The following is a 27,126-nucleotide window of genomic DNA, read 5'->3' on the forward strand; positions in this document are numbered from 1 at the left end:
CTTGTGTCTGTGTTCCTTGGGCATGTGGAAGTAACACGGACTTCCAAACACACGTATGTGCGACAGATTGGGAGCTTTCCCATGCCAAAGTTCAAATGGTGTGCGCTCTGCACCTTTAGTTGGCAGTCTATTCTGCAAATAAACCGACGTATACACTCCTTCGGCCCACAGCTTTTGTGGCAAACGTGCATCCTTTAGCATGCACCTTGTCATGTCCATAATGGACCTAAACTTTCTCTCAGCTATGGCATTCTGCTGTGGTGTGTAAGGAATTGTGGTTACGTGTGCAATTCCTTCCTTGGCCAGGAGAGCCTGCATTTCATTTGAGCAGTACTCACCTCCATTGTCGCTCATTAACACAGCTGGAGCTCTCTGGAATTTGTTCTTGACCATGGCAATGTATTCCTGGAGCTTGTCCACTGTCTCACTCTTCTCTTTGAGGAAATATACAACACAAAATCTTGAAAAGTCATCCAGAAATATTAAAATATACCTATTCTTTCCCAGTCAGGGAACATTCATGGGTCCACATATGTCAGTGTGCACTATGTCAAGCACTTTGTTGCTTCTTTGCTCTGCACAACGTGGAAATGAAGGTTTTATAGCCTTCTCAGTAATACAGCTTATGCACTTTGCTGGAGCTTTGTTGCTCTGCTTTACCTGCAAACCTCTTACAAGATTTCTTTTCTGTAGATCCAGAATGAGGCTGGCGTCCCTGTGTCCTAGCCTTCTGTGCCACAGGTCCAGATCTGCCTCATCCTTCTGACTGGAATGTGCCACTTTTGCAGACTGGTTCTCTGAAAGATCAAGCTCATATACACCATTTATTAGCTTTGCTTGAGCAAACACTTTGCCATTTCTAGTCACTTTACATTCTCCATTTCCAAATGTGACCTGGAAACCTTTCTTGTCCAAAGTGGACACGCTGATTAAATTGCAGCTCAGCTCTGGAACGTACAAAACTCTAGAGATTGTGTTCTCAATGCATTCATTGTTTATATTGCATTTCAGGCTCATGGAACCTGCACCTTTTGCTTTAACAATGTTGCCATCTGCAATCTCAATTTCAGATCCTTCTTCATCATTTATTTCATTAATCTCATTAAAATAGTCCTTTTTATATGAAAAATGCGAACTGGCACCTGAATCTAAAATCCATTTGTTACGTTTATTTTCATGATTCTGGACAGCTAAGTTCCTTTCTTGCAGTAACCATGTGCATTCACATTTCCCCTTCTTTTCCCCTTTTGGCTGAAAGGGGTGGGGTTTCTTTGCTTTAGGAGCTCTGCAGTTCTTTGCAATGTGTCCTTCTTTGTTACAATTGAAGCAAATCACTTTCTTAGGCATCTCTTTGGACTTTGTACATTGCCTAGATGCATAACTGCTGTCCTTGCTTCTAGCATTTCTCACTGGAGATTCAGCTCTATCTCTGCATTCTTCTTTTAAATAACCAATCAAGTCTTTAAAAGTCAGACCTTGTCTATGAGCCATCAGACTTACAAATGCGCTAAAGCGTGGCCCAAGTGATGATAACAAAAATGCTATCTTTGTATCCTCATCAAAAGCTTTGGGAGTCAGATCAATTCTTTGAATAATCTCAGTAAACTTGTTGATGTGCTCTGTGAATTCCTCTTTTGAATTCATCCTCAATCTGGTTAATTTACACACCAAGTTTCTGAAGCTGTTTATGCTAGATTCTCCATATGCGCGCTCAATATCTCTTAAGATTTGAGATGCATCATCTGTACTATTTATTAATGATAGCTGCTCATCACGAAGTCCACTCAAAATTATGTGTCTAGCTTCGCTGTTCATCCGTTTCCAAGCACTTATCTTGGCTAAATCTTCCTCAGACGATCCTGTAGACTGAGGCTTTAAAGCTTCCAAAATATGCTTATAATCTAAACATGCTATCAAGCGCTGCTTCCAGTGCATGAAATTGTATTCATTCAGCACAGGCATTCCAAGCTTTGCATCACTATCAAAAGCTGCTCTAGCCATCTTAAAATCCAAAATTTGAAAATACTTCAAAATTTCAAAAATTTCTCAGAATTTCAAAATCAAAATCTCAAAAATCTCAAAATACAAAACAATTCTTCACTGCCTTGGGTAACTGTGAACTCTGAGGGAAGGGGGGGTTGCTTAATCCCCACTGCACAATGGAACAAAGGACCATGTGCTTACCAGGAAGTTAACTCAGAAAAATACTACTCAACTTAAAATCACAATCCAATGCAATCCTTCAAAAATACGCAGAAATATGCAATACTGGGCCCACTAACCCTTTTGTGGGAATGTTCTGGGGTGCAGGAGAGGATATATTGACTAATTATATCCTTATCCAACTTGTGCTAACAAGTTCCCAAAATATCAGCAGAGTTTATAAACATTCCCCTTTAAGTTCGCAACGGTAACGTGTGCACAGGTTCGCTAGAACCTCTATAATAATTACTCTGGTAGTTTCCCCTTTGTTCCCTCTTAAAATACAAGACACAACACAGTCTTTATAAAAGTATAAAAGAGTTTACTCACGATCTGTTCACAATATGATCCCAGACGGCAGACAGGCTTAAAAAGGTAAAATACTCTTAGAATCTATCTTATAGGAGGATAGCCCTCTCCTCTCTTGGCTGAGAGCCAAGAGGGCATCCTGCTTCTTCGAAAGGTGATGGCAGAGAGAGAGAGATGGCTGCCTGCTCTGTGCTTTTCTCATTACCTGCACAGGTGAGGCCACACCCACCTCTGGTCACATGCGGAGGAAGTCCGTCCCCAGGAAGTTTACCTGCTTGCTGGACAGACATCCCTCTCCATGTACACTCTAGGAATGTTGTCATTGACTGCTCCTGTGTTTACATCCCACATTAAGAACAGTTTCGGTTTAAGAACGGACTTCCAGAACGGATTAAGTTCTTTTTTTAAAAAAAGATATTTTTATTAGTTTTACAAAAAAATTTAAGACAGTACTAACATATACAAAGACATACAAACATGTATAGTTTCATAAACAACTTTTCATAAACTTCGTTCCTCAGACTGCCCCATACCTCCCCTTTCTGCATCCCAATGCCCAGAGTTTTTCAGCAACTTCTAATAATTCTGTCAAAGGTATGTCTTACTAGCATTTCCTTCAATCTGGTATTATCTCGCTGTAACCCTTTCATTCTAAAAACCTTGACATCTTAACCTTCATCAAGAACGGATTAAGTTCTTAAACCGAGGTACCACTGTACTGGGATCTAGGTTAGCAGATGCTAAGGAGAGTGGGTTGGAAGAGGCCCAGTGTCTCAAGACATGACTAAATAGGCTACTGGATTTCAAAATTTGCATAATATGCAAATAAGTGCTGATTGTACAAATGAATTGACAGACTTCATTTATTCCGTGTTTACCAAGTGCCTTACACTACATGCTAAGCACTGCAAGTTGTAGAGAAAGAGGAACAGAGAAGTTTAACATGCTAAACATGTGGAGTCTAGTAGACTCCTGCCTTCCCTTGCATTGGCTTTCTGGAGGGGTGGTGGTAGAAAGGTCCTCAGGATCCTCATAGGTTGAGCTAAACTGTTAGGTTTTGAAGAGTAATGTCAGTTCAGAAGTCCAGTCCAATCCAAAGTGAGTCATCACTGAACAGAACCCTGGAGAGCTCACTCTAGCCAGGGTTGGCAAGAATGATACAATATGGTAGTTACTTTACTACGGCCTAATAATATTCAGGTACTCTTTATTCCTGCTCATCTGCATTGTTGGCTAGATTTTAATGTGATTCTTCTGCAGCCTTTTCTGATGTACAGAAATATGACTGGGCTCAGACGGCACTTTATTTGATCTCCACGACATTCGCTTAGTTGTTCATTGCATTTTATGTGATCTTTCACACAGCATAAAAACCACTTCTAGAAATCTATTGGAATCTAGAAAGAGATTAGTGCCCCTTTCCACGTTAATTGTTTCCGGGGGCAGGGCGGGGGGGGGGGGGAGAGAGAGCCAACTCTGTTTGCAATTTCCCCAACTCAGTAAATCCTGGGAATTTTGCATTGAAGAAATTGGTGGCAGTATACCAGCATATAGTTCTTTCCTGCCGTTTAAAATGTATTGTGACATGGCAGTATATATTGATTAAAAAGCCCACAGCGGTGCAGTATACCTGAAGGAGCATCTCCACCCCCATCCTTCTGCCCGGACTTTGAGGTCCAGCACCGAGGGCCTTCCGATGGTTCCCTCACTGAGAGAAGCCAAGTTACAGGGAACCAGGCAGAGGGCCTTCTCAGTAGTGACGCCCTCCCTGTGGAACGCCCTCCCACCAGATGTCAAAGAGAACAACAACTACCAGACTTTTAGAAGACATCTGAAGGCAGCCCTGTTCAGGGAAGTTTTTAATGTGTGACATTTTATTGTATTTTTAATCTTTGTTGGAAGCTGCCCAGAGTGGCTGGGGAAACTCAGCCAGATGGGCGGGGTACAAATAATAAATTGTTGTTGTTGTTGTTGTTGTTATAAAAAGGAACATTAAAAATTATCTGTTGTATCTGAAGAAGTGTGCATGCACACGAAAGCTCATACCAAGAACTAACTTAGTTGGTCTTTAAGGTGCTACTGGAAGGAATTTTTTTATTAAAAATTAGGTTAGAAGTGCTAGCAATTATAGCCAGTAAAACAAATGCAAGAAACCCCATGTCAGAATGCAACTTATGCTTCTGTTTCTACAGATGCTATATTACACTGACACAGTCTCTTCACTTGAACATGAGTGGTGCGCTGTCAGGCCCTGCAGGAACAGGAAAAACAGAAACCACCAAGGACTTAGGCCGTTCTCTTGGAATGATGGTCTATGTTTTCAACTGCTCTGAACAAATGGATTATAAGGTACTGGTTTTTGTTTAAAATATTTACTGCCTAAAAAATTATTCTTGTCAAGAGCAGATTAACAAACTGGATGATGACTAGCATCTGTAAATAGTCTTGGAATGATGAAATATGACGTGTGTAAATAAAAAGTGTTAATATTTATTAATGCATTTATTTTGTGTGTGAGGGAAGGTTTCAATGAGTTGTCTTTAATGCTAGTTCTAGTTAGAGTAGACCCATTGAAATTAACTAACCTAAGTTAGTTGTGTGTTTTACAGTGGTACCTCTAGTTACGAACTTAATTCATTCCGGAGGTCCGTTCTTAACCTGAAACTGTTCTTAACTAGAGGCGTGCTTTTGCTAATGGAGCCTCTTGCTGCTGCTGCGCCGCCAGCACACAATTTCCGTTCTCATCCTGGGGCAAAGTTCTCAACTCGAGGTAACTCTTCCAGATTAGCAGAGTTTGTAACCTGAAGCGTTTGTAACCTGAGGCATTTGTAACTCGAGGTACCACTGTAATTTCAACTGGTCTACTTTGAGTAGGACTATCATTGGACGCAACCCAGAGAGTGCTAAAAAGAAGAAAAAGCAAAAATTTAATGATGAATTCTTCAAGTCAAGGGCTACTGTTATGAACACCTCTAATTAAGGATTAAAAAGACACTCAGATCAAATGGTCACCCGTTTACATAGGGATATGATGGATGAGCACCTCTTGTCAATACAATTTGCTTGCAGGCATGGAAGGGACTGTCACATGTATAGTTGACACAGGTGACATTTCAGATAACTGGCTAATTCTTCCATTATTATTATTTTTTACATCAGAAGATAAGATTCAACTGCACTTGTGTGCTGTCCTATCTTGTGTTCCAAAGGGCAGGACTGCATACAGGACATGCAAAAAGTTCAGCCTTGGGTTTATGTGCCAGGGTGTTTTTTTTAAGGTGTGCATATTTGGCTGCCATGGGGGCTGTCCAGTAGCCTGCCATACCAGAACGAGGCATTAATAATAAAATACACGCTGTTTTAATATTACAAGAAGAGAAGAAGAAGAGTTTGGATTTGATATCCTGCCTTTCACTCCCCTTCAGGAGTCTCAAAGTGGCTAACATTCTCCTTTCCCTTCCTCCCCCACAACAAACACTCTGTGAGGTGAGTGGGGCTGAGAGACTTCAGAGAAGTGTGACTGGCCCAAGGTCACCCAGCAGCTGCATGTGGAGGAGTGGAGACGTGAACCCGGTTCCCCAGATTACGAGACTACCACTCTTAACCACTACACTACACCACACTATTTTAATATTACAACATTTGTGAGGTCCGAATTTTAACTGCCAGTGCACCGTTCTAATAAATGAAACATGCTCTCTGCTATAGCTGTGTGAAATGATGCCATAATAACTTTTGCTGGAATAATATTAACCAGAATAATATTATGAACCATATTCAAATTTGTAGAGTAATACTATTAAAAGTATTCTGATAGCTCAAGTAGCATTCATTGAAATAGTGCTTAAAAATAAATAAATTGGTGCAGCATCATACATGTGCGAAATAACTCAGTGAAGCAACCCAGCACATAGGACTGATGTGCAGATACATACATTAAAGTGATTTGAATGTGATGATAATAGAGATCATATGAGTATGAAAATTAAATAGGTAGACCCCTGGTCTTGTTAATTGAATTCTGTTAATTAATTCCAAAAATTTACAAAGCATGAAAACATTTGCATCTAGCTTTGTTAATAGAGTGGTAAATAGTACTGGAGAATTGAGGGAAATCATTTTCCTTCCATGAGCCTTGAGAAACTGAGATGGGCAGCGGTACCTGTGCTTGGAGAGATTTTCTGGCCTGTAGATCAGCCCACAAATAACCAAGAGCCTAATAGATGTTACTGCAAATTGTCATCTTTGGAGTCCAGCCCTTATTGCAAACAGGGCTGGAAAACGTTTGGAGTAGTTTTGTGAATCCACCACCAATGGTAGCCTCCATTGAGCAGAGTTCTGTCAGAAAACCTTCAGAAAGCAGAAGGGGCCAGTGGCAGGGAGAAGCGATTTCATCATATTGCTCCATCACCCTTCAGCATCTGAAAATCTGCTGTGGTGGTTTGAGGGAGACACCTGGAAGCAGTGGACAGCTGCCGGGTTAGTGTGTGGCTGGTGATGAAAATCCCTTCCTCCCTCCCTCCCTCCCTCCCTCTCTTTTGCAATCTTGTCGTCTTCTTTGGCGATCACTCGTAGCCCAGTACGATTGTCTTCCATAAACACGGTTTTAACAGTGAGTCTGTAAGTGACTGTGGAGGCTAATTCTGGATCCACACGTCCTTCCACAGTGGGGACATTGGTTTCCAGGTGGGAGTTGATCATGGTGTGGATTTGCCAAGCATGCCTTCCTCTTAGCATGTTTCTCCCTTGCGTCCTGAGTTTGAGTATTTTCAAAGTCCATGACACTTTTGGTAAAGTGCACTCGCAGACAAGTGTTTCCCAATTGTTGGTGTTTATACTACATTTTTAAAGATTTGCCTTGAGACAGTCTTTAAACCTATTTTGTTGACCACCAGCATCACACTTTCCATTTTTAAGTTTGGAATAAAGTAGTTGCTTTGGAAGATGAAAATCAGCACAACATGACCAGTCCGACAAAGCTTGTATCCTTCCACTTGATCAAAAGCCTTCTGTAGGTAGAATTAGCCCTTCCATTCACAGATGCCTACATTTGGATCCGAACCAACACGTTGGAATCTGCACTAGCTAGAGGCCTCACCCAAAGTAAGCTCACTGTTAGTGTGAAGAAGACAAGTCTTCCATTAAAGTTCATTCCAGCTCATCTTGGACTTGCACAGACAATAAAGAACAAAGCATCAGTGCAGGCTTTCACACTAGAGAGTATCCTGCTCTGTGTTGTGCCTTTCTTCAGTTAAGTGCCTGCGCCCTCTTCCTCAGTGACTAACTAATACCCTTCACCACACAGCATGTTTGTATAGGCTTGGGTGTGGTGTTTATTCAGTGAAGAGAACATACAGTGGTATCTTGGTTCCCAAACTTAATCTGTACCGGAAGTCCATTCCAAAACCAAAACGTTCTAAAACCAAGGCGTGCTTTCCCATAGAAAGCAATCTAAAATGATCAATCCATTCCAGACTTTTAAAAACAACCCCTAAAACAGCAATTTAAGATGAATTTTACTATCTAAAGAGACCATTGATCCATAAAATGAAAGCAATAATCAAAGTAAGGTAAAGGTAAAGGGATCCCTGACCATTTAAGTCCAGTTGTGGCCGACTCTGGGGTTGCGGCGCTCATCTCACTTTATTAGCCGAGGGAGCCGGCAAACATCTTCTGGGTCATGTGGCCAGCATGACTAAGCCGCTTCTGGCGAACCAGAGCAGCGCATGGAAATGCCATTTACCTTCCCGCCGGAGCGGTACCTATTTATCTACTTGCACTTTGACATGCTTTCGAACTGCTAGGTTGGCAGGAGCAGGGACCGAGCAACGGGAGCTCACCCCGTCACGGGGATTCGAACCACCGACCTTCTGATTGGCAAGTCCTAGGCTCTCTGGTTTAACCCACAGCACCACCTGCGTCCCATAATAATCAAAGTACTGTACTATAAAATAAGACAGTATTGTAGATGATAAAAATTAAAAAAAAAAATTCCTTACGTGCATTGATGATAGTCATTGTTTGGATGAGGGGCTTTTATCCATTTCTGCAGTCACACAATCAATCAATCAATCAATCAATCAATCAATCAGTAGCTGAACTGGGTTCTACACAATCACAAAAGCAAGTCACAAAAACAAGGTCACAAGCCACACTCACAAGTCAGTCACATAAAACAAAGAACAAGTCACAGTCAAAAAACCGAAAAGGCCACACAAACAAAAACACAAAAAATGGCAAAAATGATAGCTCTGTGTTGTGTGGGTGCTTGGGACACAACAGCTGACAGACTCAACAGGAAGCCTCTGATCAGCAGCAGGGGACTCAATTTACAAATGGAACACACTGAACAGCTTCCAAGGCAAAGTTCACAAACCAGAATACCTCCTTCCAGGTTTGAAGCAATCTATTTCCAAGTTGTTCATAAACTAAGCTGTTCTAAAATTAATGTATTAGAAAAGCTGGCCCTGCAGATCAGTGGCTCAAGTGGACTTGCTTTTTTAATATATATATATATATATATAATCATATTATACCACACTGAATTAGGCCAGGAACATTTGTTATGAAAGGAAAGTATGTTGTTAGAAGTAGCCCTGTCTTTTTCTTTTCCAAATTCTTTAATTCAGAATGCATCTGCTGGTGAACTCATCTATTACTGGCAGTGGCATGAAAGCGGCTTCCAACAAAATCCAGAAACATCCATTTGTTTATAAGACACACCTCAGCACAAAGTTCCAGGGCAGCTTACACTTAAAAACTTTTGGGTGCAGGAAGAATGTGGGAAGGGACCTATCCATCTGTATTGTTTTTCTTTACCAAATTCATTAATTCAAAGCTAGTGTGACTGTAGTTATGTGGTGAGGAGCTATACGCAACACACAGTTTTTGCATCTGGGCATTTTCATGACAGAAAGGAAGGTGAAGAGAGATGCCTAATTTTTAATTTATTTTTATTTTTAGTCAGCATTGTTGATTAGATTATGTATATCAAGTGATGTTGTTCCTTTTATATCATTCTTTTACAAGGCTACATCCTTAGGAAAATGTAAAATGCTGCTTTGGGATCTCCAGTAAAAGAACGAGCCTCTCCTTTAGCCTTCTGCTTATTTGTTTGTGGCATTTATAGCTTGCCATTCACAAAAGATTTTTAAAATAATGAACAAAGGCAGTTGTTTTTAAACTTGCTTCAGCATCAGAAACTCTCTTCAGTAATTTTGGCTTAGCTTTCAGCCACTGATTTTTTTATTTTTATTTTTCCCCTCCTGTCTGCCATCTCTTCATTATTAGTCAATTGGAAATATCTACAAAGGTTTGTGCCAAACTGGCGTGTGGGGGTGTTTTGATGAGTTCAACCGCATTTCTGTGGAGGTGCTGTCTGTCGTCGCTGTTCAGGTTAAAACTATTCAGGATGCCATCCGTCACAAGAAGAAAAGGTAGGCTGAGAATAAGACTCCCCCTTTCCCACTCCCCACATTTAATTATTTATTTCCCACCCATTATTAACGTGTGAGGCTTGTAACAGTGTCACTCACACATTTCCGCAGATTCAATTTTTTAGGTGAGAGTATTGAATTGAAAGCAACCGTGGGGATCTTCATAACTCTTAATCCAGGTTATGCAGGAAGAACAGAACTTCCAGAAAACCTTAAAGCTCTTTTCCGGTAAGTATATAATGATCTAGGAATATGCATTGTGTTGGGTACAAAAAAGGAACCTCAGAACGAAGTTGGCTGGTAATGTGCTTGCATAACCATTGTGCAATAAGGTCTGTTCTTGGACAAGACATTCCACAACCTCTTTAGACAATCTAGGCTCTGATGTTCTGGAATCTGGTCCAGTGGACAAACCAGCTTCTGGTTTAGTAGCCTCCTGGCCACTAGGATCAGGGTCATGAACCCAGTCTGTATCCTTAGCTGGACTCTGCAGCCTCTGACTGGCTGATCTGGTTAGGGCTAGACTATGGGGTCATGACAAAGCCCTTCTATCAGCACAGGTTACTTGCTTTGTACAGAAAAGGAATGCTGAATCCAACTCATTTATTTTACATCTTTTATTCCTGATGTTTAAAAGAATTACGAACGGGTGAATCAGTCTGTTTCTGGTCCATGTTTTACATGTGTTCTTCTATATGCTAAGGGAAGGCACATTTGGCAAACCCTCACCGTGATCAACACCCACCCGGAAACAGAAACCTATGTCCCCGCTGTGGAAGGACGTGTGGATCCAGAATTGGCCTCCACAGTCACTTATGGACTCACTGTTAGGACCGTGTTCATGGAAAACAATCTTACTTGGTTACGAGTGATTGCCAAAGAAAAAGATCTATTCAATTTTATTTCCATTTTAATCCATAAACTTTTATTTTAAAAATCCATATAAAAATGCATGTTCAGTAGATGTAAGGGAAAGGTTTGTGTCAGCAGGAGACTGGCTGAGGTAGAGAAGCAAAAGGATGGATTCCCCCACTGGATCCCATCCTGGAAGATCTGAGGTTTGGATTGTGCAGTAATTTGTGAGCTGTGTTGTGAATTTTCACAGTTTAATGCATTATATTAATTTTCACAGACCCTGTGCAATGGTGATTCCAGACTTTGAACTTATTTGTGAAATAATGCTGGTGGCGGAAGGATTTGTGGATGCCCGATTGCTTTCTAGAAAGTTCATTTGCCTCTACAAACTTTGCCATGAACTTCTTTCAAAACAGGTAGCTGAAGTTCGGTCTGAATTTGCTAGTAACTGAATACCTTTATATATAAAATAAATATCTTATGTATTTATTTAAACCATTTAGATCTATCTAAACCATTAAACTACAACACAGTTCAAAACAACAATGTCTTAAAAAGTAATACGTTAGGGTTGTATTCAGCTAAATTTTACTCAGAGTAGACACATGAAATTAATGGCCATAGCTAATTCAGGACGAGATGGTTGGACAGTGTTCTCGAAGCTACTAACATGAGTTTGACCAAACTGCGGGAGGCAGTGGAAGACAGGAGTGCCTGGCGTGCTGTGGTCCATGGGGTCACGAAGAGTCGGACACGACTAAACAACAACAACAACAATTTAGGATTATTAATTTCAATGGGTCCACTCTGAGTAAATGTCAGTTGAATACAACCCTCAAATTATACTAAATATACATAGTAGACAAAGGCTTACATCCCACAAAGTTGCATAGCTTCAACAAGGACTTCCACTAGTGAAATGGAACTTCAGCTGCTCCTTTCAGGCCCACCAACATTTGTTATGGTTTTCCACCCAAACCTCTGGAGCAGATTTGGGGGTAAGGTGAGGGAGGGGAAATTCCACAGCAAAGATTGATGTCTATGTACAAACAGGACAACTTTGCAGATGACACCTAACTGGGAGGGGTAGGTAATGCCACAGAATACAGAACTGGGATTCAAGATGACCTTAACCTTAACTCGGCCAAAACTAACAAAATTAATTTCAGTAAATGTAAGGTTCTGCACTCAGGCAGGAAGAACCAGCTGCACAAATCTAAGATGGGGGACACCTGGCTTGCCAGTAGTCCATTTGAAAAAGGATCTAGGGGTCTTAATCAGAACTGTGAAATGGGAAATGCTAATTCTACAGTTCTTTAGGTAGCTGGAAAAGCAATGAATACAATTTATTAATTTAGATTATTAACAGTTACTATTGGCAATGTATTAAACGCCAGACCAATAATTCTCACACATTTGTGAAAGTCAGTCTCAAGTAATTCAGCTTAGCATAACCTAAAATTTGAAGATGCTTTGCCCAGGAACTGGGGGCCACACCAAAATAAAATAAAATCAAAGTTATTTCTTTATTTTTACATTTATGTTGTACTTTTTCACCCTTGAAGGGAACCTCAAGGTTTCTTACACAATAAAACATTAAAGCATAATAGCAACCCTTGACTGTGCATTTAAGGATCATTCTTTTAAAATCAATTAAGAAAAACAACAGCTCTTAAAATACACTAGGTGGTTCCTAATTTAATTAAGTCCCTTAATTACACATTTCACACTTCTCAGTGTAACTAAAAATTAATTCATTTCTGTGAAAGATTGGCAGGATTTCACCGGCCTACTTCAGACTTAACATGCCTACATGGGCAGCTCCAGAAAGGAGCATCAGTAGGGCCAGGGAAAACATTCTCTCCAACATTTCAGGAGGGAAAATCAGGACAATGGAAGAAAAGGGTTTGTAAGTATTTTTAAACCAGGGGATTGTAGTCCGATGCCAAAAATTTCTTCTACATCAGAATGTGATTATTTCTAAATTACAGTTTCTGCCCACACACGTTGAGTAGTCTAATTTTTGACTAACCATGAGAACTGCATCAGACATGCTTAATCATTCATGCCTCTTTTGTATTTTTACACTTTGCTCGTGCAACACGCCTCCATGGTGAATCTGTGGAAATCTTAAGCTAATAATAGCATCTGGGGAACGGGCAGGGTTTTAAATTGTAATTTTTTTACACATTAGTTGTCTTGGCACTCTAAAATGATTATGTGGCAATGTATAAAAGATCATTGTAATCCTTAGTATAGTTTTACCAAGAACTTTGCTTTCATTATTTAATTAAGCAATAGGACACGATGCTCATTGGCTAATTATGCCTCTTACTGGATCATTCTAGGAAGCATAGGAGCCAACTCCTAGGGGCTGAGGGGTCTTCACACACACCCCCATAAAATATTTGAGGGGCCTGCCCCACAAGTTGATGGGCATTGCCATTAAAATGATATGCATGCACCACATCATGTGATTGGTTATATGGGGCGGGGCTTACCTAGGCCACCCAATATTTTATTCAAGTTGGGACCTCTGCTAGGAAGCGTGAAGACTAGGTCTGAGTGATACTAACTATTAAATTAGAGTGCATTTATAGAATGGTTGGCCTGTATATATATTCCCGTAAACTAAGCTTATGGTAACGGTAGAAGTAAGGGTTAGCATGAGGAAGCCTTTATTCTAAGCCTGCAATCCTGCATACACTTGCCTGGGAGTAGATCCCACTGAATGGATCTATTCCTGCGTAGACTTGTGCTGTGAAACATTCAAAGATGATTTCATAGATGACAGGTACTATGTTACCCAAATTTAGCGTCTTGGGCCTACCTACAGTATGTTACAAACTTACATTGATCTCATCTAACTTTAACAGTTGTGCCTTATAATTTCAGTTGTATGAGGATGCTGAGAATTCTGCTTTAAAGACCCCTACCCCATCTCTCTGAACTATAATGAGTACCCCGGGAAGAGAAGATGAGCGTTTAAACACCCATTGAAGACAGCGCTGTGGACTGTTCCCTTAAATAGAATGCACTTAATTGACTTGTTTATGCCCTATTGGAATCTTAAAAATTGTTCTCTGGTGAACCGTAGTTTACTGATCAAATCCCAGGATTCTTTGTGTGTGTGTGCGCTTTGCATATGCTTTAAAGGTCTGGTGTATGAGGTCAAAGAAGCTACGCAAACTGCAGGAAAATGAGGCATTTACTGATGGTTTGTTTCTCTTCCATAGGATCATTATGACTGGGGTCTTAGAGCTATAAAATCCGTTTTAGTTGTGGCTGGATCACTGAAACGAGAAGACCAAAGCAAACCTGAAGACCAGGTTACCCTTTGACTTATTTTCATCTTGATTCACTTGATAAGGATTAAGAAAGATTAATTCTCAAAAAACTGTTGATTTCATCAGTTACTGATTCATTTTAATCAAATTTAATATAACCTCATATTTTAGTATAATCTCATGGGGGTGTTTCCCCCTTGCATTTTGCCCAGTGGCACCCACCCTGTGGAACACGCTACCATCAGATATCAAAGAAATAAACAACTATCTGACTTTTAGAAGACATCTGAAGGCAGCCCTGTTTAGGGAAGCTTTTAATGTTTGATGAATTATTGTATTTTAATATTTTGCAGGAAGCCGCCCAGAATAGCTGGGGAACAAATAAATTATTATTATTATTATTATTATTATTATTATTATTATTATGCAAGGGTTGGCATGGCATTGGGTCCCAAGATCAGTTCATCATTCCACAAGCCCCATGTTGGTGGAATGGATCTGCTGGGTTTGGATTGCACCAAACCTGTAGGACGAGAGTCAGCCAGTGTTCAACCTTGCCAACAAGCAAGCCAAGCCAAGCCAAGCAGGCAAGGTCTCACTGGAAGACCAGGGTGCAGATTCCAACCAGGCATATACTTAACCTACACTTGAGTTTGCCATGGTCAATCTGTTAGAACTTTCTCTTTGTTCCTTTATCTTGGAGCAGCAGAAATCGCTTCAAAGAGTCAATTAGACAGCAGTAAAATCATTTATTTTTTGGCATGACAAAAAAAGGTACAGACAGGCTGATGCTCATTGCCTCTCTGGGCTTGCCAGCCCTTTTTATACCCTCTGGGACAGATGATCATTTGATTTCCGAGAAAACGTGATCTATGGGAAATGGTATAGAATTTTAGCTTTCGTTTCTCCATATTTGTACTTCCTTGTTTCACGTATGTCTAGTCCCTCCTTTCCTCCTGTTTTAGCCTCCCTCCTCCTGGGGTTACAATAAAATCCATTCAACGTTGCTCTTTATCTCTACCCGCCCAAGCCAGAGATTCCAGAGATAGGCCTATTTTCACTGTAAGAAAGATCCTTGTTCTTCTGGTTGGTGAAAAACCTCCCCCCTTTGGGATAATCTAGAACAATATTTTAATGGCCCTTCAAATCCTCGCCTCGTGCCCCTTATGGGGGCCGCCCTATACTATGTTGATCCTGACCAATGCGATTTCCACCCTCATCCAGACAATGTACTGCCACCTAACAAAATAAAGCCATAATTTCACTAAGGGAAAGGCGGAAAAATAACCCGACTAAGTGCCAATCAGGTTGAGAGAGAAAAGTTCCTTTCTGACCCTGTCAACCAGCTGCCCAAAATTGCTCAGGCCACTTGAAAATCGCTGAGGGTCTTGGTGGACCACTTAATGGTTTTTCTGCCTGTTGTTTAGCGATTGTAAGTCACTGTGCTAGATGCTGAAGCCTATTTGGTTTCCCACTCCTTTCAAATGCATTGCCATCCTCTTTCCCCCACTTTGGACCATCCCTGACTTGCAGCTTTATACCTCTGGGAAAGGAACATTCTCTGCCATTGGCCACCTGAGTGAAGCTCATGATGGTTCATGAACCACACTTTCAGAACTCCTGGTCTACCATGTTGTCGAATGTAGACTCTAAGCTCCTGTAGGACAGAATATGTTTGCACCCTTCTCTTATGCTTTTGGGTGGCTTGGACTGTTGCTTGGGGGGGGGACCCCTGACCATTAGGTCCAGTCTGACCGACTCTGGGGTTGCGGTGCTCATCTTGCTTTATTGGCCGAGGGAGCCGGCGCACAGCTTCCGGGTCATGTGGCCAGGATGACTAAGCCGCTTCTGGCGAACCAGAGCAGCGCACGGAAACACCATTTACCTTCCTGCCAGAGTGGTACCTATTTATCTACTTGCACTTGGGCGTGCTTTTGAACAGCTAGGTTGGCAGGAGCAGGGACCGAGCAACGGGAGCTCACCCTGTCGCGGGGATTCGAACCGCCGATCTTCTGATCGGCAAATCCTAGGCTCTGTGGTTTAACCCACAGGGCCACCCGGGTCCCTTGGGCTGTTGCTTAACTGGTGTCTAAGTGGATGAAATATACCTGTGTATGTTAATGGAATGTTGTGGTTATTAAACAAGGCAGAGAATTTGGCAGACATCCCCACGATGTACCTAACCCATGTTACAAGAATGCCAGCTTTAGCACACCATTTTCTCAATCACAACACTAAATAATTGCTTCGTGATTGATGGTGGGGAGGGGGAAATGTTGTAGCACTGAGTTTACAGGATCCAGTCTTATGTCACCGCAGGTAGCAGATTGAGTTTAACAAGCCATATGGGTTGTAATTGTTTAAGTATGATTAATTCATAATGTTTGTTAATTTTATGCCTTATATTATGGTTTGTTATTATTTCATTTAATTATAGTGTCATGTTGGTTTTTCTGAAGGTTTTGATGAGAGCCCTCAGGGATTTTAATCTTCCGAAGGTAGTCACTAATGATGCCCCTATATTCCTGGGCCTGATCAACGACTTGTTTCCATTGCTGGAAGTTCCACGGAAAAGGGATCTGAAGTTGGAACAGCTGGTGCGCCAGTCCATTGCAGAACTCCATTTGCAGCCCGAGGAAAACTTTATCCTGAAGGTGGAAATAATGGCTTTCTGCTTAGCTTGTTGAACATTCTAAATGGGGTGATTGAATGCTATAATGATCACTGTTGTTTGATGCCTGTAGGTTCCAACATCTGGCTGAGACTATTACGAGGTTCAGCAGTAAGCGAAAGCATTGGGCTTCCTGTTTCCTTGTTAGAAGCGGCCACAATGTTTTTAATGTCTCCATTTCAATATCAGGAAATAATTCCAGTTTGTGGGAATTAAACCACACTAATAATCCCACGGTGTGTAATGCTCTGCCCATCTTAGCACCCATGTCTAGCTTTCGATGCCCTGGATTTTATTAAAACTTTGCTTAAAGGGTTTTTTAAAAATAAAAAACAAAAGACATTTTAATCTCTCTTTAGCCTCTGCTAGACATGAATCCCGATCATCAATATACACACAAGTTAACATTAGCTTTTGTCCTAAGTAAAGTTCAAGATGGAATGACTAAGGAGACTGGCTTTTCTACCCTTGGGAGGTGAGGAAGAACTGGTCAGGTTCCCGGGGTTACAGAGGAGGGAGGAACAAGTATGCATTCATTACTCCTGCTCTCATCATTACCTGCCCTTTGAGCAAATGATACACTTGAGTCACCAGAGTGAGTGCCCTATTCCATCCCCTTATCACTGTGCTATAATTTGATTTTAAGGAAGCCTGTTTTACTTAAACCTCACTGAAGCAAAGCAAATATTGTTCTCTTTGTCCTTTTTAATAGCTTAGAAATATCGATAGACACCTAGCGTGAGATTTGGGGGGGTCACCCTTTCTTCTGTTTTTTGGGGGTCACCCTTTCTTCTGTTTGCTTATATCAGATAATCGTTCACGATAAATATTATAGACTGTGGTTACAACTTTCCACATATGGCTGCAGTCCTAACTGCACTTAAAGGTAAAGGTAAAGGGACCCCTGACAGTTAAATCCAGTCGCGAACAACTCTGGGGTTTGGGCGCTCATCTTGCTTTACAGGCTGAGGGAGCTGTCCACTTCTGCAGACAGTTTTTCCAGGTCATGTGGCCAGCATGACTAAGCCGCTTCTAGCGAAGCCAGAGCAGTGCACAGAAACACTGTTTACCTTCCCGCCGGAGTGGTACCTATTTATCTACATGCACTGCATGCTTTTAAACTGCTAGGTAGGCAGGAGCAGGGACCGAGCAACGGGAGCTCACTTACCTGGGAGTAAAAAGTAAAAAGGTAAAGGATCCCTGGACACTTAAGTCCAGTCAAAGGCGACTATGTGGCGCTCATCTCGCTTTTCAGGCCGAGGGAGCCAGCGTTTGTCCACAGACAGCTTTCCAGGTCATGTGGCCAGCAGGACTAAACTGCTTCTGACACAATGAGACGCTGTGATGGGTCCCAGTGCACACGTCAATGCCGTTTACCTTCCCGCTGTAGCGGTACCTATTTATCCACTTGCACTGGTGTGCTTTCGAATGGCTTGAGTGGCAGGAGTTGGGACAGAGCAATGGGAGCTCACCCTGTCGCGGGGAATCGAACCGCCGACTTTCCAATCAGCAAGTCCAAGAGGTTCAGTGGTTTAGACCACAGCGCCACCCGCACCACTCATACCTGGGAGCATGCCCCATTGAATTCAGTAGGATGCGGTTTTGAGTAGGCATAGTTAAGGTAGTGCTGCGTGCTACTGAGGAAGGTAGACACCGGTGTGGTTAATGACATATCTGTGTGCACTCTTACCTGCTTTTCAGTTTAAAATAAATTTTATTTTATTATTTGTTTGTTCAAAAGATCTCAGAGCGGTAAAGGTAAAGGGACCCCTGACCATTAGGTCCAGTCATAACCAAGTCTGGGGTTGAGGTGTTCATCTCGCTTTATTGGCTGAGGGAGCCAGTGGCCAGCATGACTAAGCTGCTTCTGGCAAACCAGAGCAGCTCACAGAAACGCCGTATACCTTCCCGCCGGAGCAGCACCTATTTATCTACTTGCACTGTGACATGCTTTCGAACTGCTAGGTTGGCAGGAGCTGGGACCGAGCAATGGGAGCTCACCCCGTTATGGGGATTCGAACCGCTGACCTTCTGATTGGCAAGTCCTAGGCTCTGTGGTTTAACCCACAGCGCCACCCGCATCCCTCTCAGGACAGTACACATAATTAAATATGGGATAAAAACAGGCAAATAAGTAAAATGAAACAGCAACACATTAAGCCCCCCCCCACCCATTTCCCAAATTAGTGGCTTTATTTTCCTTTCCATGGCCACACGGAGGACCTCTATGGTGGCAAGGGTCCTCCCCACCCCCCACTGCTGGTGTATGGGCCCTGTCTCTGTATTCTAACACCCTCTAGCAGCACAAATCGGAGAGTTAGGGTTGCTTCCTAAGACATCAGAACAAACTCAGCCTACATAAAAGTATTCTGGACACTGAATTAAAATAAAACAAAATATCTGGGTAAATTGGAGGCATCGTGGTCTGGCATTTAAAAGCTATGCCACCTCCAGATTCATCTCCTGGGGGAGAGGGCATTCCATAAGCAAGACGCCTCCAATTAGTATCTGTAGCCCAGATGCAGTAGCAGCAAAATTAGCAATAAATCACGACCCTTTATGACTCCCAAGCTCCCTAAAATAGATTTTCAGAGTTTACCCTTTTAGTCCCTTGTGTCTTCTGCAGGTGCTTGGTGGGAGGAAAGCATGAGCAAGAGACCTCTGAAGAGCTGTGTTTAAATTTAGTTTTGTTTTACTGTAATAGGGAATGAAAAATAACAGTTGGTTAGAGCCTGGTGCTGATCACCCCAAGGTTGCAGGTTTGATCCCCGTAAGGGACAGCTGCATATTCCTGCAGTGCAGGGGGTCAGACTAGATGATCCTCAGGGTCCCTTCCAAATCTGTGATTCTGTGATATTAATGACATTCCTTTCCTTCTAACAATCTTTTATTTATTACGCTGCAAGTGAACTCAAACTACCAAACGACCTTCAATACTCTCAGCGAGGCTGCAGCCCTGTATCCATGTACTCCACAGAACTCAGTAGGACTTATATTTTGAGTAGACATGTGGGTGGCGCTGTGGGTTAAACCACAGAGCCTAGGACTTGCCGATCAGAAGGTTGGCGGTTCGTATCCCCGTGACGGGGTGAGCTCCCGTTGCTCGGTCCCTGCTCCTGCCAACCTAGCAGTTCGAAAGCACGTCAAAGTGCAAGTAGATAAATAGGTACCACTCCGGCAGGAAGGTAAACGGCGTTTCTGTGTGCTGCTCTGGTTTGCCAGAAGCGGCTTGGTCATGCTGGCCACATGACCCGGAAGCTGTACGCTGGCTCCCTCGGCCAATAAAGCGAGATGAGCGCTGCAGCCCCAGAGTCGGTCACAACTGGACCTAATGGTCAGGGGTCCCTTTACCTTTACGTGCTGAGACAATATAGTGAAACCTATGTTGCACATTTAATTTTTATGTTGTGAACCGCCCTGTGATCTTTGGTGGTATAGAAATTTAATTAATAATTATAATAATAATTTAACTAATATGTCAGGTGGTTTGGGCTTGTAGATCAAAGTTGGGCTGGCTTGGTGAGGAACCTGTGGCTCTCCAGATGTTTTGGGACTACAACACCCATCATCCCTAGCTAGCAGGACCAGTGGTCAGGGATGATGGGAACTGTAGTCCAAAAACTGCTGGAGACCCAAGTTTGTAGAAGACCCTGATGTAGAAGGTCACAGGTTAACCACCCAACATAACCCCTTATACCACTTGTGTCTAATCTCAATGTAATATTTCGCAACACAGCATAATCCATATGCCTTCCCTGCTGCAGAAGTATCAAAACCTAATGGAATGGTCCTATTGTTCATTGTTCATCTAAAACCAGAGACAATGTAGTTCTGGACAATGTAGTGTTGATGCTGCTATTGACTCCATTCTTTCAGCCTTTAGTAGTAAAATCACACAGAGCATGTCCAACACACCCAGTGAAAATCTGACTTGTGTCTTTCTGAATACGTTCCACAACTGCGGCAGAACAGAGTAAAAGAGGGGCATTTTTTTTTAAGGAATGAGAGAATAAAATAGGACCGGTGTTTATTGAAATGGGAAAGAAAAGTGTTCTCCGATTCTTCTCCTTCATTCTTACAGTTTTCTTAATACATAGCTATGCCTGTAAAATATGTTCGCCATTATATCAATTCCAAACCCTACCCACCCTAATTTTCTTGAACGGCTTTTTTAGGTTATGCAGTTAGAAGAACTACTGGCTGTCAGGCATTCGGTCTTTGTGGTTGGAAATGCTGGAACAGGGAAAAGCCAGGTAAAATGAAGAATACACCCATTTCTCCAACAAACAAATAGCAATAAAGAGAGCATGAATCGGTAATGCAGGTTACAAGATGTTTGCCGCTTTGATGAAACTTCTGTGTTCAATAGTCTCGGTGAAATTGATATTCTTGTGTTGGTGGGGTATGTCAACTTCATCAGTTTTCATTCCCCCCAAATCCGGTTACATATTTATATCCCAGATGTATATATGCATTTCCTTGCATATGTAGGAGCAGAGCACATAAAACTGAAGTCCTATGTCAGGGTTGAGGAAAGCTGAAGAACTATCACTAGTGCTGCAAGGAAGGAAACCTATGGATAGGTATACTGAGGACATGCACACTTAAGGAAGTGGGCCTAAGATGTAAAGTGTGAATGTGCGAAACACATATATTGCACACATACAACTAGCGGCAGGGTGTGTGTGTGTGGTAATGACTGACTGCAGTTACCTGTTAGATATATATTCAGGTTAACTTCTCTGTTGCACGTGGAACAGCAAATAATTCTGAAGGATGCCTTTTAACTGATGCTACTGCTTGATTGTGAAACTGGCATGATAAAATGTTCTTACTTTAGATATTAAAGACACTACACGCGACTTACTCAAATATGAAGCTGAGGCCAGCATGGAATGATATCAACCCCAAAGCTGTCACAACGGATGAACTTTTTGGGTTTCTTCACCCTTCAACAAGGGAGTGGAAAGATGGTATTTCCAATCATTATACGCTTAATAAAATTGCACATCTTAACATATACAAACACATACAAGTTTGTTGTTGTTTAAAAAACTAATTTTTGTTTTCATCGTTTTGAAGGCTTGTTTTCTTCCATGATGAGAGAACTGTCTAGCATCACACATGATGGCCCCAAATGGATTGTCCTGGATGGTGACATTGATCCTATGTGGATTGAGTCACTCAACACTGTCATGGATGACAATAAGGTGTGTATCACATTCTTTAACATGGCTGTGATGAGCAGGTGAGATACTCTTCTGGTCCATTTGCTAAATATGTACAGTGTTTCCTGCAGTGCCGGATTTACGTGAGGTGGCCAAAGTATTGGAGCCTCAGCTTCAGGATCTGTCCTTCCAGTGAGCACTCAGGGCTGATTTCCTTCAGAATGGATAGGTTTGATCTTCTTGCAATCCATGGGACTCTCGAGAGTCTCCTCCAGCACCATAATTCAAAAGCATCAATTCTTCGACGATCAGCCTTCTTTATGGTCCAGCTCTCACTTCCATACATCACTACTGGGAAAACCATAGATTTTACTATACGGACCTTTGTTGGCAAGGTGATGTCTCTACTTTTTAAGCATCCATCTTAGATTCCTGTAAAGCAGGAGTGGGGAACCTTAGGCTTGGTTGGATGGGGTGACACAGATACAGTCCTCCAAACATTTTTATCTGGCCTTTGAAATCCTTCACTGGCCTTCTACACACCTCAAGTGTTTTTGCCTGGCTAGAATGTGTCCTTGAACTCTCATGATGCTTCTTCCTTGTCTGGATGGAGGATAAAGAGTGAAAAGCATCAGACATGAGGCTACCTTAGAAGACTGTTGAAGGACTGCTTTTGCCTGTGTGACCCTGGAGGTAATCTTTGAGTGCCTCTCACCCCAAGCCCCTGAAGATAGGTTGTACAGTAGTGTTAAAGGATAAAGGGCCTGGTTTTGCTATGGAACCCCATTTATGGGACACCCTCACAGGAAACATTCACCTGATTTAGGTGTCAAATTTGTGTTATTTTCCCAGTCCTGGCCATGTCACTGTTCTCCTGTCAATGCCTCTTAATCTAGAGCTTATCGTTTGGGTTTTTTTTGCATCTGTAGGTGAGAATTGTTAATTTTATTATATTTGCAAGCTACTTCAGACACTGCAAGTGGAAAGATAGACTGTAATCATGCACACTTACTATCTCTACTCAACAAGGTTTTGCTAGTTTTTGAATTGACATAAGACCTGCAAAGACTGTTTCTTAAAGGAGACAAAAGTGTGAAGAATAAGCACACTACGGGCAATGATGCCTCTATTGTATCAAAACTCGGTGGAGAAAAACCTAAAATCTGTTTCTGGCCTTATTATACCAACACTTACAACCCTTTCCTATAGACGACATTGACCAAGGCTCCTGCTTATAGTAGACAGTGCTAATAGAGAAATAATTTTTTCATTGATAGACCCAGTACGGTTGTGCTGTGATATAATTCGAGGTTTAAAGATACCAATAGCATCCAAAATAGAATTATGTATTTTGGAATAAAGAGTAGATCTAAACCCACATGACCTAGACTTACCACCAACACCCATTTAGTGTAAAAGAGAGAGAGAGAGAGAATGTCTCCTTAACTAAAATGAGTAAAAGTGGAAAGTTCATGGTTCAACCTTGGAAGTGGGAGGAGCAGAAAGCTGAATCATTTTGTATTTTTTTTTTAGTATGTATTAATCTCCATTGATTAAAATGTCACCTTTATTCACCACGGCGTCCTGGCCTTTCTTTATGATGGATACAACAGCAGGAGAGCAAACTGTTGGAATTGAGATACTTTGTGCAAATTGAAAAGAGATTTTTTTTTTTTTTGCCCTAATTTCACACAATGCTGGAAACCTCCTTTAAATCACATTTTCCTAACCAGCTCCTAGAATAGCTCTTGTTGTTAGATTCTAAGGACTCTATTGTAGCTTTTAAGCTAAAGTACTCAGTAGGGGATGTGTAGCGTTGCACCGCCCCTTAGGAACACCAGAAGAATAGCACCTGATGGCAAGTACAATCATAGAAGATAAAAATGGATCACACTGAAACAGGTTATCCAAGCCCACTGTGGGCCATCGCTCTATTGTAGCACACGGGATCTACAACATATCTTGTATGGCCTATTTCTCCAGTTTGCCATAAAACATTCCTCATTCTCACAGCCAAATTCCTTCCACTTCTCGCGATTTCATCGTTACTCTTGAAATACTTGATTTCCCCCCCCCCCCCTGATAAGTTTGCATTTGGAATCATGTGTTTGGATTTCTTTTCTTGCGAAGGATTGGGAAAAAACAGTTTAATTTCTCTCTTCAATTATAGTTAAATGATGTAGTAGATGAAACTGGATTTCTCTTTAGCTCAGTTCAGATATATTGCCAAGGCATGATATTGGTGTTACAGTAAGACAACAAAAAAACCCTTCCTTCCCTTCCTTTCTCCCCCGATACTTCCTGTTTCACAGCAAACATGTTTTGCTACTTTTTTTCTTCTAAAGGAGGCAAATTATGTTTTGCATAAACCAGTTTTCCTTTAAGATGGAATTGGAAATCACAAGCAAACATGGCATCCAGTTATGCTTTGCAGATAAGCCATGGTTTCCCCATTGCAGACACGGGAAACTGTGGTTTCCCTTGTAAAAGGAAGGGTAGGATGATAACAGAGCACATGTGGAGAGATGAGAGAACAGAAGCCTCATGCACATTCAAGCAATACCACACTGTGGTTTAGCATTATATCTGAACAGCTATCTCTGAGAGCCTTTCTGCTAGCAACTGACAACAACACCTTTTAATTTATTTCTTTTCCAACCACTTTAGCCTTAAAATAATTGTGTGAAATACAAAGCCTCAGTTTACTTTTGCATTTGCAGCAGTACATTGATTTAGTAAAATGTAACATTTTCATCTTTACTTTATTTAATTTACTTTATTTAATATTTACTTTACTTTACTTAATTCAAGGGACCAAAGAACAGCATCTTGGAAAGAAAAATAGCCAGTTTTTTTCTTCCTTATTGCCTGAACTTTTGTTTAATGTGCATTGAAACCACACCATTGTTGGCTTATTCAATTTTAAGAGATTTAATTCATAGTTTCTTCTCTTCATAAATTGTAGGTTTGATTTCATGATGATTTACTATTGTTATCCCTTTTGTTTTGCTGTTTTTCAACCCATCCCTAACATAAATTTCTTTCCATGAATCAAGATATTATATTGATTTTATTCCCACTGACAATAAAGAATCCTTTTGTGTAAGGCCAGCAAAACAAAATTGCAGAGAAGAGTTACCTTTTTGTCCATTGTGATTATTGCTGGGTAAGTGGATAGGGAATCAGTTGGCTTTTCAATGAAATGACGATTAACATGGCTTTATAAAAACATCGAAGAAATTAAGGACAGTCCAAAGGGAAGTTCTCCTGCACATGTTTAATTGAAGCAGCACAGTATCACTTTCATTAATTTCAATGTGTCTTGTGCAAGAGGTCTTCTCATTGGATAGTGTTTGAGTTCATTCTTCTGCTGTTTTCCTGAATGTCACGGCAGATATCCATAAAGATATAAGGGATATTATTTAAACTGACAAATAACACTCATTGGAAAATAAAATCATATTCCTGTGTATTAGCTATAGCTGAACATGTGTTTTGTGATTCTTACTTTTTTAAAAAGAAACCACAACAGAACCTTAATAACTTAATTTGAAAAGCAAATACCTACTAAAATAAAATTGTAATGACTCTGTGCTTAGGTTCTGACTTTAGCAAGTAACGAACGAATTTCATTAACACCTTCCATGCGGCTGGTGTTTGAAACAAGCCACCTCCGGGCAGCAACTCCAGCCACTGTGTCGAGAGCTGGCATCCTCTATGTAAATGCGCAGGATCTAGGCTGGAGTCCGTGAGTACCACCTCCCTTGCTTTTTGTACTTCTAATGTGCCCTTTGCAATATTACCCATTTTGTGCTCTTTCATTAGCCAGCTTGAAGAAAGGCAAGACACACATTTAACAAGCAATCACATAAGGAATGGCAGTTCAGTGCACCTTGAGCCAGCAACTCTGGGGCCAGGAAGAATATATGAAGAACCCCCCTGGATCGGACAACAGACCTATGCTGTCCAAAATGCCTATGGCCATGCTTGCTCCTTTGGTAGTGATGATCTCATTTGCTGCTGCGCTATACTGTACTCTTAACTCAGCAAACAGCTTGCTGAATGCTCTGTTCATGGAGCTGTCATCTTGTCAGCTGTATGTTGTTGTTGTTTAGTTGTTTAGTCGTGTCCGACTCTTTGTGACCCCATGGACCAGAGCACGCCAGGCACTCCTGTCTTCCACTGCCTCCCACAGTTTGGTCAAACTCATGCTAGTAGCTTCGAAAACACTGTCCAACCATCTCGTCCTCTGTCGTCCCCTTTTCCTTGTGCCCTCCATCTTTCCCAAAATCAGGGTCTTTTCCAGGGAGTCTTCTCTTCTCATGAGGTGGCCAAAGTATTGGAGCCTCAGCTTCAGGATCTGTCCTTCCAGTGAGCACTCAGGGCTGATTTCCTTAAGAATGGATAGGTTTGATCTTCTTGCAGTCCATGGGACTCTCAAGAGTCTCCTCCAGCACCAGAATTCAAAAGCATCAATTCTTCGATGATCAGCCTTCTTTATGGTCCAGCTTTCACTTCCATACATCACTACTGTCAGCTATATACTCTATGGTATTGAGTGAACAGCTGTTTCCTCAGAGATTAAGCTGATCAGTATTGTTCAAAGGAACTTGTCATTGGAGCCACAGTGCACTGGTGTTGCTACTAGAGCTGTAGTATAGTCCATGTGAGCCATGGGGACATCCTCCAATATGGGGAAAGGAACATTTCAGTGGTAGAGCACCTGCATTGAAGGCAAAAGGTCCCAGGTTCAGTCCCTAGCCCAGTGTTTCCCAAACTTGTGTCTCCAGCTCTTTTTGGACTACAGTTCCCATCGTTCTTGACCACTGGTCCTGCTAGCCAGGGATGATGGGAGTTGTGGTCCAAAAACAGCTGGTAACCCAAGTTTGGGAAACACTGCCCTAGCGTATCTTGTCAGGACTGGGGAAGAATTCTATCTGAAAATCTGGAGGACTGGTGCCAGACCTTTAGTGTGAAGAAGGCAACTTTCTAGGGAGACACAGGGTATGAGAACATAGGGGAAATGTCCAGAACAGGGGTTGCTGACTCAGTGCCTGCAGGTGGAAATGTGCCCACTGGTCCACAAAGTTTGATGACCCACACTGAGAGGAAAATGTGTCTGGGGTAGTCAAGGGGTAACCCCAGATCCTATAGGTAAACAGTGGGGAAGAGGGATGAACTAATAATGCCAGGTGTTG

General features: G+C 41.7%; 1 protein-coding gene across 1 annotated transcript in view; it reads left to right on the forward strand.

Annotated features, from left to right (window-relative positions):
* The window catches only part of LOC309525014 (dynein axonemal heavy chain 11-like), a 227,395-nt gene that overhangs the window by 53,380 nt on the left and 146,889 nt on the right, over window positions 1-27,126 (forward strand). Inside the window, exons 24-33 of the mRNA XM_082210341.1 lie at window positions 4,704-4,860; window positions 9,802-9,947; window positions 10,059-10,175; window positions 11,080-11,218; window positions 14,039-14,131; window positions 16,549-16,743; window positions 20,936-21,013; window positions 21,601-21,733; window positions 21,843-21,970; window positions 25,528-25,676. Coding sequence (XP_082066467.1) covers window positions 4,704-4,860; window positions 9,802-9,947; window positions 10,059-10,175; window positions 11,080-11,218; window positions 14,039-14,131; window positions 16,549-16,743; window positions 20,936-21,013; window positions 21,601-21,733; window positions 21,843-21,970; window positions 25,528-25,676 — 1,335 coding nt within the window. The remainder of the gene's footprint in view (window positions 1-4,703; window positions 4,861-9,801; window positions 9,948-10,058; window positions 10,176-11,079; window positions 11,219-14,038; window positions 14,132-16,548; window positions 16,744-20,935; window positions 21,014-21,600; window positions 21,734-21,842; window positions 21,971-25,527; window positions 25,677-27,126) is intronic.

This window comes from Podarcis vaucheri, assembly GCF_965113315.1.
Source record: "Podarcis vaucheri genome assembly, chromosome: 1".
Taxonomy (NCBI): domain Eukaryota; kingdom Metazoa; phylum Chordata; class Lepidosauria; order Squamata; family Lacertidae; genus Podarcis; species Podarcis vaucheri.